Consider the following 13,099-nt stretch of genomic DNA (forward strand, 5'->3'; position numbering starts at 1 on the left):
TAAGAGAAAAGGATTTACCGGTAGGTATTAAAATCCTATTTTCTCATACGTCCTAGAGGATGCTGGGGACACCATTAGAACCATGGGTTATACCAAAGCTCTAGAACGGGTGGGAGAGTGCGTACGACTCTGCAGCACCGATTGACCGAACTTAAGGTCTTCATCGGCCAAGGTGTCAAACTTGTAGTACTTTGCAAAAGTGTTTGACCCCGACCAAGTAGCAGCTCGGCAAAGTTACAATGTCGAGACCCTCAGGGCAGCCGCCCAGGATGAGCCCACTTTCCTAGTAGAATGGGCCTTCACCGATTCCGGTAACGGCAATCCAGCTGTTGAATGAGCATGCTGAATCGTGTTACAGATCCAGCGTGCAATGGTCTGCATGGAAGCAGGACACCCAACCTTGTTGGGAGCATACAGGACAAACAGAGCCTCTGTTTTCCTAATCTGAGCTGTTCTGGCGACATAAATCTTCAAAGCTCTGACCACATCCAGAGATTTTGACTCAGCGAAGGCGTCAGTAGTCACAGGTACCACAATAGGTTGGTTTATGTGGAAAGAGGAGACCACCTTCGGTAAAAATTGTTGACGTGTCCTCAATTCAGCTCTATCTTCATGGAAGATCACATAAGGGCTCTTGTGAGACAAGGCCGCTAACTCAGACACCCGCCTTGCAGATGCCAAGGCCAACAGGATGACCACTTCCCAAGTGAGGAATTTCAACTCCACCTTCCGTAAAGGTTCAAACCAACGTGATTGAAGAAACTGCAACACCCCATTAAGGTCCCATGGTGCCACTGGAGGCACAAACGGAGGTTGGATGTGCAACACTCCTTTCACGAAAGTCTGAACTTCTGGAAGGGAGGCCAATTGTTTCTGAAAGAAAACCGATAAGGCTGAAATCTGTACCTTAATTGAGCCCAATTTTAGGCCCGCATCCACACCTGCTTGTAGAAAATGGAGAAAACGCCCTAGGCAAAACTCTTCCGTAGGAACCCCCTTGGCTTCACACCAAGAGATATATTTTCTCCAAATACGGTGGTAATGTTTAGCCGTTACCCCTTCTGGCCTGAATAAGTGTGGGAATGACTTCATTGGGAATACCCTTATGGGCTAGGATTCTGCGTTCAACCCCCATGCCATCAAACGCAGCCACGGTTAAGTCCTGATACATGCACGGCCCTTGTTGTAACAGGTCCTCGCGCAGAGGAAGAGGCCAGGGATCTCCTATGAGTAGTTCCTGAAGATCTGCATACCAGGCCCTCCTGGGCCAGTCTGGAACAATGACAATCGCCCGGATCTTTGTTCTTCTTATGATCTTCAGAATTTTCGGAATTAGAGGAAGTGGAGGGAATACATACACCGACTGAAACACCCACGGTGTCACCAGTGCATCCACTGCTATTGCTTGAGGGTCCCTTGACCTGGAACAATATCTCTGAAGCTTCTTGTTGAGACGAGATGCCATCATGTCTATTTGAGGAACTCCCCCAACGACTTGTTATCTCTACGAAGACTTCTTGGTGGAGGCCCCACTCTCCTGGATGGAGATCGTGTCTGCTGAGGAAGTCTGCTTCCCAGTTGTCCACTCCTGGAATGAATATCGCTGACAGAGCGCTTGTATGTTTTTCTGCCCAGCGGAAAATCATCGTGACTTCTGCCATTGCCGCTCTGCTTTTCGTTCCGCCCTGACGGTTTATGTACGCTACTGCTGTTACATTGTCTGACTGGATCCGTACAGGGAGATCTCGAAGGAGATGTTCCGCTTGTAGGAGGCCGTTGTAAATGGCCCTTAACTCCAGAACATTTATGTGGAGACAAGTTTCCTGACTTGACCATCTTCCTTGGAAGCTTTCTCCCATTGTGACTGCCCCCCAGTCTCGGAGGCTTGCATCCGTGATCACCATGATCCAATCCTGTATCCCGAACCTGCGCCCCTCTAGGAGGTGGGATTTGTGCAGCCACCACAGGAGTGATATCCTGGCTTTGGACAACAGGATTATCCTCTGGTGCATGTGTAGATGGGACCCCGACCACTGGTCCAACAAGTCCCACTGGAACACTCTGGCATGGAACCTGCCAAACTGAATGGCCTCGTAGGCCGCAATTATCTTTCCCAGCAACCGAATGCATTGATGGATTGACACTCGTGCTGGTTTCAGAATTTGTTTGACTAGACTCTGAAGTTCCAGAGCCTTTTCCACAGGAAGAAAGACTCTCTGTAGTTCTGTGTCCAATATCATTCCCAAAAACGACAGCCGCGTCGTTGGAATCAACTGTGATTTTGGCAAGTTTAGGAGCCAACCATGTTGTTGAAGAACTGTCATGGAGAGTGCAACGTTTCGGACCAACTGGTCCCTGGATCTCGCTTTTATCAGGAGATCGTCCAAGTATGGGATAATTGTGACTCCTTGTTTGCGAAGGAGAACCATCATCTCCGCCATCACTTTGGTGAAAATCCTCGGAGCCGTGGATAGACCAAGCGGCAACGTTTTAAATTGGTAATGACAATCCTGAATTGCAAATCTCACGTAAGGCTGATGCGGAGGATAAATGGGAACATGTAAGTAGGCATCTTTTATGTCTACCGACACCATAAAATCCCCTTCCTCTAGACTGGAGATCACTGCTCGGAGAGACTCCATCTTGAATTTGAATCTCCTTAGGTAGAAATTCAGGGACTTCAGGTTTAGGATTGGTCTGACCAAGCCGTCCGGCTTCGGGACCACAAACAGGCTCGAATAAAAACCTTCTCCCTGTTGTGACTGGGGAACCTTGACGATAACTTGATTTCGACACAATTTTTGTATTGCGTCGCAAACTACCTCCCTGTCGGGAAGAAAAGCTGGTACGGCCGATTTGAAAAAACGGCGAGGGGGGACGTCTTGAAACTCCAGCTTGTGCCCTTGGGATACTATTTGTAAAATCCAAGGGTCCAGGCTCGAACGAACCCAAAACTGACTAAAGAGTTTGAGACGGGCCCCCACCGGTGCGGACTCCCGCATAGGAGCCCCAACGTCATGCGGTGGAATTGGCAGAAGCCTGGGAGGACTTCTGCTCCTGGGAGCCTGACAAGGCTGGAGATCGTTTACCTCTTCCCCTTCCTCTAGTAGCAAGGAAGGAAGAACCCCGGCCCTTTCTGTATTTATTGGGCCGAAAGACTGCATCTGATAATGTTGCATTTTCTTTTTTTGTGGAGGCACATAAGGTAAAAAGGATGACTTACCCGCGGTAGCTGTAGATACCAAATCATCAAGGCCATCTCAAAATAAGGCCTTACCTTTACAGTATATGGTAGAGATTCCATACTTTTCTTGGAGTCAGCATCAGCATTCCATTGGTGAATCCACAACGCTCGTCTAGCTGAGACTGCCATGGCATTGGCTTTTGATCCCAAAAAAACAATATCTCTCGCAGCTTCCTTAAGGTATGCTGCAGCGTCCTTGATATAACCCAGCGTCAAGAGGATACTATCCCTATCTAGGGTATCTATAACAGATGACAAGTTATCTGCCCACTTTTCGATAGCACTACTTACCCACGCAGACGCAATGACAGGTCGGAGTAGTGTACCTGTGGTCACATAAATGGACTTCAATGTAGTTTCTTGTTTACGATCCGCAGGATCCTTCAGGGCCGCCGTGTCAGGTGACGGGAGAGCCACCTTTTTAGACAAACGAGACAAGGCCTTGTCCACAGTGGGGGGTGACTCCCACTTTTCCCTATCCGTCGAGGGAAACGGATAAGTTGCCATAATTCTTTTGGGAATCTGAAACTTTCTGTCAGGACCTTCCCAAACATTTTCAAATAGCGTGTTCAGTTCATGAGAGGGAGGAAACGTTATCTCAGGTTTCCTTTCTTTATACATACAGACCCTTCTGTCAGGGACGGCTGGGTCCTCAGTGATATGTAACACATCTTTAACCGCCACAATCATGTACTGAATGCTCTTTGCCAATTTTGGGTCTAACCTGGAATCGCTATAGGCGACACTGAAATCAGTGTCCGTGTCAGTATCAGTGTCCGCCAATTAGGCCAACGTACGTTTTTGTGACCCTGAGGGGACCTGACTTTGGAATAACATATCTTCCACAGATTTCTTCCATGCCTGGGTCTGCGACTCAGACTTATCTAACCTCTTACTAATAAGAGCCACACTAGTATTCAAGGAATTTAATACATTTACCCAATCAGGTGTCGGCTGTGCCGACAGGGTCACCCCCGCAGCCATGTGTGTCCCTAATACAGCCTCTTCCTGGGAAGAGCCTTCAGCCTCAGACAAATCAACACTCGTGCACCAAACACCCACAGACACACCGGGCATATAGGGGACAGACCCACAGTAAAGTCTGTCAGAGAGACACAGAAGGGATTTGCCAGCTCACAACCCTGCGCTGAAAAACCGGGTCAGAAATTCAGACCCACTTATGCCTCCCCCCTCCATTTTGCACCCCTGTACTTGTCAGTGTGTGTGGAGGACCAGCGTCTCTGCAGCCTGTGGAGAGGAAATGGCTCCGTGAGCTGTGAGGAAGAAGCTCTGCCCCCTTAATGGTGCGCTTCTGTCCCGCTTTCTACATGTTTATACTGGCGGGGGTTGGGACAGTGCCGTGGCACTAATGTCCCCTCTTGCCAGTGGGCTCAATGAGGTAGTTTTTAGCTGCCCAGGGCGCATACCCCGCGCCCTGCACTGCTGTGTGAGTGGGAGCTTGGCGCGTAGCATCTGCCCGCTGCGCGGTACCTCTGCAGATGCCGTCTCTGAAGAGAAGTCTTCTTTTCTTCGGTTACTCACCTGTCTTCTGACTTCTGGCTCTGAAAGGGGGTGACGGCAGGCTGTGGGAGCGAGCATCTGAGCGTACCCAGCGATCAAACCCTCAGGAGCTAATGGTGTCCAGTAGCCAGAAGCAGAGCCCTTGAACTCACTGGAAGTGGGTCATACTTCTTTCCCCTAAGTCTCACGAAGCAGGGAGACTGTTGCCAGCAGCCTCCATGAACATAAAAAACCTAACAAAAAGTCTTTACAGAGAAACTCAGTAGAGCACCCCTGAGTGCATCCAATCTCACTGGGCACAATTCTAAAACTGGAGTCTGGAGGAGGGGCATAGAGGGAGGAGCCAGTTCACACCCTTTCAAAGTCCCCATGTCTCCTGCGGATCCCGTCTATACCCCATGGTTCTAATGGTGTCCCCAGCATCCTCTAGGATGTATGAGAAATATATATATATATATATATATATATATATATATCTTCTTTGTATTATTCCAGTAATTTTTAATAATAATAATTCCACTGCTTCCCCTGACTGTACATCCCTGATGCGAGAGGCGTCGCCAGGAGTGGTGACACCCGGTGCGCACTCTGCACTCCCACGCGTTGGAAGCAAGGCTGTCCAAAAAGGTTGGGGAAGAGGGCGGGGGGGGGGGGGGGGAGGGGGAGGACAATGGCTTAACAAAAGGGACAGCCAGGGAACTCCGTTTCTTCACTCCGTGGGCATGTACAGCATCCCCGGAGATACTGGCTGCCCCCGGAGATTGGGCTGTTGGCTGTGTCTAGTGCCGACTCTTCATCTGTGACAGGAGCCTAGTGCTGTGGGTGAATATTACGCTGCAGCACTCAGCTACTGACACTGCAGGAGAGCCGGCACTTTGGTGTCACCCCTTCTGAGAGCAACACCCGGGTGCGGGCTGCACCCCCCGCACCATACAAATTATGCCTTGCGCTTTTCCCAGGAGATTTAGTTTGATTATTTCTTCTCACAAGGCAAAGGTAATACTGGTACCAATATGGCCCAAAAGTTTTTTTATTCAAATTGAAAGTGAAACTCAAGCAAATGTGTATATCTCCTTCCTCGAAGAAAGGGATTTTATGGTGAGGTTAAAAATCCTTATTTGTTTTTGTGCAATTACCAAGAAATAATTTGAGGCTCTTTCTTCTGCATTAACTCACCTATCCAAAACAGCAAAAGAGCTGGATTCAACATGCAGGTTTTTCATAATAAAAGCTGCCCATTTATATTATTTACGTGACTGAAAACATGCATGTGTAGGAATAATATCATACACTGCAGCTGTCCCTTTTTGGCAGGTACAGTAGCTTTTTTTAATGGTCAGTACCGATTTTTGGCTCTCTAAACATTCAAAGTATAGGAAAAGGGGCGTTTAGCTGAGGCCATGCCCCTTCTCTGATTTTGAACCGATTTATGGGGGTAATTCTGAGTTGATCGCAGAGGCAAGTTTGTTTGCAATTGGGCAAAACCATGTGCACTGCAGGGGGGGGGGGGCAGATGTAACATGTGCAGAGAGAGTTAGATGTGTGCGGTTTATTTTGTTTCTGTGCAGGGTAAATACTGGCTGCTTTATTTTTACACTGCAATTTAGAGTTCAGTTTGAACACACCACACCCAAATCTAACTCTTTCTGCACATGTTATATCTGCCCCCCTGCAGTGCACATGGTTTTGCCCAACTGCTAAAAAATTTCCTGCTGCGATCAACTTGGAATTACCCCCTATATGTGTAAAATGTTGGAGGGTATGTAATATGGTAGCTTAACAAGGCATACTAGTTTATAAAACTGTCAACATCAAATGAGCTGACCCCTCTGCTTATTGTTGCCAGAATGTGGGAGAGAACTGGGCATCAGAATGCCTATCTTTGGACTAGTTAGTGCTTTCTATACTATAGGGTGTTACTGTATGGTTACCACCAGCAAATAACTACTACGAGGGCATACTGTTGGAAAGAAGGGACTCCCCTCTTTCAAACAAGGGTGCTCCCATGTATGCAGGTGCCAGACTGTACTAGTATTTCTGCAGTGCAGGCTGAAATTGTTTGGTGATCACTAAGGGGCCACATCACTTGAAAGAGGGGATTCTCTTTCAAAGTTCTTGGGTTTATTGAAGACAGGATGAGAAATACATTCCTTGTTTCTTGAACTTCATAATGATTTCTACAGTGCAAGTGTGTTCTCTGGTGACACATGATCACCAAAAACTAAATTCTCAGGAAGAGACTCCGCTCTTTCAAATAAGGGTACCCCTATTCTGTAAAGTTCTTTCCTCCATACCCTGCCTTTTTAAAATGAAGCAATGTTTATCAGGGAAGGAGGTGGGGGCTTAATGACATAACTGCCGGTCAGGCATGATGCTGTCATCAAGCCCTCCCCCCCGGTCCAAAAGACAAACTATAAGGAGACACTTTGGTATGTCTGACCCTCCCGTATTGCTTAGGACGAGTCTCTCTTGTCCTTAGCACCAAAGGAGTAAAGGATGTTTTGGAAGGAGGAGAGGGAAGCTGGGGTTGCTAAACATGCCCACTTCGTGTCCTGATTCTTATTTTTATAATGCTGTGAGGTATGCATAACCTTACATAAAATGTAAAAAAATGAACATGGTCTAAATGAACATGGTCTATGGTAAGTGTTTTACTAACAGATATAACTGCCACCAAGACTCTTCCCAGTTGTGTGTAGCTGTTTTCATCACTTGATACTTTCCAGGACATCTACAAGAGAAAAAAAATGATTGTATCAAATAGGGTGAACCACTTTTGCAGTAATATTTGTTATGTAGGTGCAGAATCACTGTGCTAAAGCTAGGTAAACACTTGACAGATTAGAGAAAGGATTTGTGTTTTTTTTTTTTTCTGCGAGCTGCAACTATCGTATGAACATCCAATTTCGGGTGTACGCACTAGGGGGGTAATTCAGAGTTGATCGCAGCAACAAATTTGTTAGCAGTTGGGCAAAACCATGTGCACTGTAGGTGGGACAGATAAAACATTTGCAAAAAGAGTTAGATTTGGGTGGGTTATATTGTTTCTGTGCAGTATAAATACTGGCTGGTTTATTTTTACACTGCAATTTAGATTTCAGATTGAACACACCCCACCCAAGTCTAACTCTCTTTGCTCATGTTATATCTGCCCCTCCCCACTGCAGTGCACATGATTTTGCCCAACTGCTAACTAATTTGCTGCTACGATCAACTCTGAATTACCCCCAATGTAGTCCATAAAGATTGCTGAGGTGCTGTTTTTAAATTCACTATGTCACCCCAATCACTTACACACTACATTTGTAGCATGATAACGGCTCATCGGGACCAACAAATGACCTTGATAAAGCTAAATATTTATCTTATAACATTCACTATAAATGGGTAAGAGACTCAGTACGCAATTGGCGTATGGGGTACCGTAAGGGTACGTACTTAGCGTAGCAGACGCTTATCCGTGGTCGAGACGCACATGCGACACGCTCGCTCACAGCTTACCGCTTGGTGATGAGCACGCTATAGGCGGCCGACTACCGTAATGCTACGCTACTAGCGTAGCGTACGCTCGTGACCACGAGGGGAACACGAGCGGCGCAGACGCTCACGGGATGACACTCAGTAAACCTTGTATGCAACACAGTGAAAGATTGAGTTTGTACTGTAAACCTTACTACTGAAATACTGTAGCGATATAACGCTGCTTAACCTTGTTAATACTAAAGCTGCTTGAGCGATTGAGACGCTCCGATTACCCTCTGCAATGTAATAAACACACAATACCTTGCTAAGGTTCCAACACCTTTACTAACAATATCTAGCTATGTAAAAAAGGAAAAACAGTTAACAGTTCATACACTACAGGCTAACATCAATATCTAAGCAGAATAACTACACATAAATATACAATAGCGGCACAATCGCAAACAATAACATACAATGAGAGAGAGAGAGATCGTGGCAGAATACAGTCAGAGATTTAGAATGGTCACAGAGAATAACTTACACACACTGGGGAATGATCGCTGCGCAGTCCTGGTACCAGCTCCGAGTTAGTCAAGATGAAAACCGTTTGTGGAGAGAAGACTGAGCTGGCCAGGCTGGCTGTCCTTATATACACTGCATACAGTATACTACAAAGGGACCTATAATCTCATTGTTCATTGGACACAGGAATGTCTCCTCGCATCATAACAAAAGGTCATAGGTTAGTTTGAACAGGTGGGCTGTGACTATATCAAACTGCTCAGGTGGGAGGGAATCTCATAATTCCCGCCGCATGGATAATGAACCGCAAATATAGTAAATGTCCAGAAACTACTAATAGACATAACTATACGCAGGAGCGATTAATCTTTACCTAACCAGCACCGGATTGTTTCTAATAAAATGTTCTTTAGTTAGGTACCAAACACAACTGCTCAAACCCTGTCTGACCCTTCGTACCATGCAAAGAGGAATTCCTCTGTCCAGCGACCAGTTACATTAAACAAACTTACTGTTATTATTAAGGGGAACATTACCTATAAAACCTACTATTTGAATTTATTATGTAACAATTGAGGCGCCCGCTAGACGCATATAAACTCTACCGTAAATGCACATACCATGCGCTCGAGCGCATGGCTGAGGAGGCGCCGAAACGCAACTGCGAATATGCGCACGCGCACGGGAGAGAATGTGTACGTGCAGCGGGCAAGCGCATGGGGTGAATATATGGCAGCGTGTAGCATGATATTTTTCCGACTTTGACAACCTATAGCACCAACATGCTTTGGAATGTACACACTGTGCAATTATTGGACCAGGCCGACGAGAATTGGATGTTCATCCAGAATACTGTACAGTGTGTACTCACTTCAGGGGCAGCAATTTTAATAATTGAAGTGATGATTACAGATCTTCCAGACAAGCATTTAAACAGCATATGCTCCGGCAATAATAAAAGTAGTCTCACCTGATGTGGAGTGCATCAGGCAGTACAGCAATTGCAGATACACACTATACAAGGTGTACAATACAGTATATCGTTCTGATGCGCATTCAGACAATATATCTCACGATATATTGCATAGTGTCTACCAAGCTTAAGTCACTTTATTTCTTTTGTCCATATGGTTTCTGTTTATGTGCTTTGTTAAATGTTGCTGACCCCTTGTGCGCCATATCAATAAAGAATAATAATAATAACAACATTAATAATAATAATATAATATATAATAATATCAGGTGGCCATACGGCTTCAAAAAGAATTTCCAAAAAATGCCTTGTTGGATGCTCCCCATCATATCATTCACTCTGTAGGTTGGTGATAATAAAAGTTTGGATGCAAAATTGAAGGCGTAACAAAAAAAAAAGGCCTATGGGGTCCGAAGCGTTATAAACTTTAGTAGATCAACAGATTTATGCAATTGACTACAGTTTGGAGTGACGATCAAGGAACAGGTCTCTTTTTCCATCTCTTCCCCAACCCCACCTCTGTCTCTTACCCATATGTCTTCCCCACCCTCCACCTAATTTAGCAGTTCCACATGGTAACCGCTCTAAAACGCATAATTACTTAAGGTTATAAAAAATATACAGTGACTTTGTACCCTATAAATATAATACTTGTCATTGGCTTTTCACTTTACATTACAGATGCTATACATAATACTGAATGGTACTGAATGGATGAAGATCACGTGACAAACTGTATGATCTGTCCTATAGGAGAGCATGCAGGACCCATGTATAGTGGGATAAGGTTAATATTGCAGTTCATGCAGCATTTGTGATAAAATGTCCAATTTTTTTAGCATCTGCAGCGAGGATAAACGGTGAAACGGTTTATGATGCAGACTGGTGGGAAGAGAACTCCCACATTCCCTTCACTCTTGACACTTCTGCTACAGTCCCTCAGTTATCAATCGCAAATGCAGTCCATCATCTTCAGAAAATACTTCCGTAATTATTGGTTCGGCTACAGGATGTGTGTTCACTCCCCAAAGAGTGACGCGTCCAAAATACTAGTAACCTCATAAACTGCTTTCAGCTAATCATGTCATTGGTTATTAATGCAAGGTGACATTGTACAAAAGAGGCCACTATTACATAGAGGTAATCGATAAATGTAATTGTATTATTTTGCTATTCTGTTATTATTTGGGCTTTCTACATATTTCCCTGCTATAAAACACAATGTGAACAAAGATTATTTGTGGTTAAGAAAAGCACTAATAAGAATTCAATCAAGAAAGAAAATGGCGTACCTTTAAAAAACAGATCAGGCAACCAAGGAGAGGGTAGATTGGAATGAATATGGAAAAAAGGTCATGAAATATTGTAGATATCAAATCGTTCCATATGACGGAGGATAGCTCAACAACAGTGATAGTAATTAAACACACCTAAAGAACGATAAAAAGAAGCACAATGCAAATATTGAGTAGTGCGTGATAAAACGTGAACAATATTACACTGCTATCACATACATAGTAACACGTGTGTAGGGCATTGTTGTAGTCTCCATATAATATATAAACAAACATGCATATTTTAGATTATATAATATCTATCTGCTTGATACAGTATATACATGCATAAACGCACACACACAAACCCACCTAAATCATTGTTTTCTCAGATTATACCCGTGACGGAGTCCTGACAGGATGAACCACTTTAGAACAGTTCGGATTACTAACTCTTTAAAGGATAGATATACCCTTTAGGCTGTCTACTGCATTAATCAATCCTTCATTTTTTTACTTTTTTAATTATTCATTGCTGGGTATAGGTTCACACCAGCTGTAAAGACTCAGCATTTACCCAGATAAATCGATTTTACTTCTCTACGATGTATGCAGTCCATATTTAAATTAATTAAATCCTAATTACACTATGAATCTATCTCTTCCTTCTCTTTTTCTTCCTTCCCTATGATATACAGTACTGTCAAAAGTTTTAGGAAGGTGTGAAAAATGATGCAAGAATGCTTTCAAAAATAGAAGTGTTAATAGTTTACTTTTAGCAATTAAAATACAAAATGAATGAACAGAAGAGAAATCTAAATGAAATAAATATATGGTGTGACCACCCTTTTCCTTCAAAACAGCATCAATTATTCTAGGTACACTTACACTCTTCTAGGTACACTTACACAAAGTCAGGGATTTTATAGGATTATAGTCAGGTATATGATTAACCAATCATACCAAACAGGTGATAATGATCATCATTTTCATATGTATGTTGAAACACAGTTATTAACTGAAACAGAAACAGCTACATAGGAGGCTTAAAACTGGGTGAGGAACAGCCAAACTCTGCTAAAAAGTGAGGTTGTGGAAGACAATTTCATGTCACAGGTCATACACCATGGCAAGACTGAGCACAGCAACAAGGTAGTCATACTGCATTAGCAAGATCTCTCCCAGGCAAAGATTTCAAAGCAGACTGGGGTTTCAAGATGTGCTGTCCAAGCTCTGTTGTATAATGCACAAAGAAAAGGGCAATGTTGAGGACCATAGACGCAGTGGTCAGTCAAGGAAACTTAGTGCATCAGATGAAAGATACATAATGCTTACTTCCATTCAATATTGGAAGATGTCCAGCAGTGCTATCAGCTCAGAACTGGAAGAAACCAGTGGAATCCAGGTACAACCATCTACTGTTCGGAGAAGTCTGGCCAAAAGTGGTCTTCATGGAAAAATTGCATCCAAAAAGCCATACCTTCAACGTGGGAACAAGGCCAAGTGACTCAGCTATGCACAAAAACATAGGAACTGGGGTGCAGACAAAATAGCAGCAGGTGCTTTGGACTGATGAGTCAAAATCTGACATATTTGGCTGTAATAGAAGGCAGTTTGTTTGCCAAAGGGCTGGAGAGCAGTACAATAATGAGTGTCTGCAGGTAACAGTGAAGCATGGTGGAGGTTCTTTGCAATTTTAGGGCTACATTTCAACAAATGGAGTTGGGGATTTGATCAGGATTAATGGTGTCCTCAATGCTGAGATATACAGGCAGGTACTAATCCATCATGCAATGTCATCAGGGAGGTGTCTCATTGGCTCCAAATGTATTCTACAGCAGGACAACGACCCCAAATATATAGCCAATGTAATTAAGAACTATCTTCAGCATAAAGAAAAACAAGGAGTCCTGGAAGTGACGATATGGCCCCCACAGAGTCCTGATTTCAACATTATCAAGTCTGTCTGGGACTAAATTAAGAGATAGAAGGATTTCAGCAAGCCTACATCCACAGAAGATCTGTGGATAGTTCTCCAATATGTTTGGTATAACCACCCTGCCAAGTTACTTTGAAAAAGTGTACCTAGAAGAATTGATG

The 13,099-nt window shown here is 44.1% G+C and overlaps 1 protein-coding gene across 3 annotated transcripts in view; it reads right to left on the minus strand.

Moving 5' to 3' along the window:
- Positions 1-13,099, minus strand: part of ABCA5 (ATP binding cassette subfamily A member 5) — a 339,361-nt gene that overhangs the window by 51,396 nt on the left and 274,866 nt on the right. For all 3 annotated transcript variants that reach the window (XM_063961135.1, XM_063961134.1, XM_063961136.1), the window contains 2 exons: positions 11,018-11,155; positions 7,425-7,496 (listed from right to left, as the gene is read on the minus strand). In XM_063961135.1, the coding sequence (XP_063817205.1) occupies positions 7,425-7,496; positions 11,018-11,155 (210 nt within the window). The remainder of the gene's footprint in view (positions 1-7,424; positions 7,497-11,017; positions 11,156-13,099) is intronic.

This window comes from Pseudophryne corroboree, chromosome 3, assembly GCF_028390025.1.
Source record: "Pseudophryne corroboree isolate aPseCor3 chromosome 3, aPseCor3.hap2, whole genome shotgun sequence".
In the NCBI taxonomy this organism is placed as follows: Eukaryota; Metazoa; Chordata; class Amphibia; order Anura; family Myobatrachidae; genus Pseudophryne; species Pseudophryne corroboree.